The 1747-nt window shown below is 33.3% G+C and overlaps 1 protein-coding gene across 1 annotated transcript; it reads left to right on the forward strand.

Annotated features, from left to right (window-relative positions):
• The first annotated feature begins 736 nt into the window (after positions 1–736).
• Positions 737–1264, forward strand: LOC107062631 (uncharacterized). Its single transcript, XM_015313507.1, has one exon. The coding sequence runs from the start codon at positions 737–739 to the stop codon at positions 1262–1264; it is 528 nt and encodes a 175-aa protein (XP_015168993.1).
• Positions 1265–1747: the final 483 nt, after the last annotated feature.

Genomic DNA, 1747 nt, shown 5'->3' on the forward strand with positions numbered 1-1747 from the left:
AGAATTTATTTTTTTAAAAAAAAGGTTATCTGCAGCTATAAGCAATTCCTAAATATACTTTAAACCAAAAAGGATTGTTTGATGGATATGCGCTATCATCTGATGTCAAAACTCCTAAATATGATTTCGGTACTTTTCTGAGAATTGTTTAAATCTTGTATCCCATAATGATTTGCTCGCTATCAGTGAACTTAATCCTTTTGGTTTTGCACAAGTTATTGATTTTATTATTAAAATAATATATATATTTTTTGGGTTTATGTGGTAATGAACCAATTGTGCAATAAATTAAAGTAGTCGTTAGACTAAGCAATAAATAATGTGTGTACTTTGTGTAAAATAGTTTGTTAGTCACCAAAGTGGCCAAACTAGTATGGTTAAGAAAAATATGCATTCATAAAACTGTCAGTTATCTATGAAGGTTAATTAAATGCCTATATATTGAAAAAATAAATAGATAAATTGACTTTCACTATTGCTAGAACTTAAGAATTTACCCAAAGGTGAATCAATCATTCTACGAATAGTGAAAATTATGAGGTAAATTAATCTTTTTAGTCAAACATATATTGTATATCCAAAGATGTCGTATATGTTTGATTAAAAATATTCAATTACCTATTAAAGATAAAATTGACATTTAAATTATGATAATGTGTCGTAGTGTCTACCCAAAGGAAAATTAAATATATTTTAATCGCTTTACTGAATTCACATTATTTTCTGATTTGTGAGCATGTATATCTATTTTGCAGTTATTCCTCTTCATTCGTATGCTTCGTCTGTTACTGTGTTCAATGGATTGAACTTCTCTGAATGGCATGAACAAGTACAATTCCACTTAGGTGTAATGGATCTTGACTTAGCTCTACTAAATGACAAACCTACTACCATTACTGATAAGAGCAGTGAGGATGAGAAGTCTTTTCATAAATCATGGGAACGCTCTAACGGATTAAGCCTTATGTTCATGCGAATGACTGTTGCTAACAACATTAAGAGTACTATTCCACAAACAGAAAGTGCTAGGGAATACCTGAAGTTTGTGGAAGAACGTTTTCGTTCTGCTGATAAGTCTCTCGCTAGTACACTAATTGTTGAACTCACGACCATGAAGGTTGATGGGTCGCGTAGTATGCAAAATCATATCATCGAGATGACTAACATTGCAGCAAGACTTAGGACCTTGGGGATGAAAGTGGATGACACCTTCTTGGTTCAATTCATTCTGAACTCATTGCCTCTTGAGTATGGACCATTCTAAATTAACTATAGCACTATTAAGGAAAAGTGGGAAGTTAGTGAATTGTCCAGTATGCTTACTCAAGATGAGTCAAGACTTAAGAAACAAGGAGGTCATTCCATTAACCTCATAGGTCAAGGAGCATATAAAGGACTTAAAGTGAAGGCCAACAAATTTAAGAAAAAGAAAGCACCTGCTAAAGTTCCACAGGATGCTCATAAGGAACTCAAGGCTGATGTGTGTCGTTTCTGTAAAAAGGAAGGACACTATCAGAAAGATTGCCTGAAACGTAAAGCTTGGTTTGAAAAGAAAGGTACATTTAGTGCTTTTGTATGTTTCGAATCAAATTTAGTAGAAGTTCCTAATAATACTTGGTGGCTTGATTCTGGTGCAACTACTCATGTATCCACTATGTTGCAGGGATTCACTACGATCCAAACTACAAATCCAAGTAAGGATTTCTTGTTCATGGGAAATCACATGAAGGCTAAAATTGAAGGCATA

This window comes from Solanum tuberosum, unplaced genomic scaffold, assembly GCF_000226075.1.
Source record: "Solanum tuberosum cultivar DM 1-3 516 R44 unplaced genomic scaffold, SolTub_3.0 scf00251, whole genome shotgun sequence".
In the NCBI taxonomy this organism is placed as follows: Eukaryota; Viridiplantae; Streptophyta; class Magnoliopsida; order Solanales; family Solanaceae; genus Solanum; species Solanum tuberosum.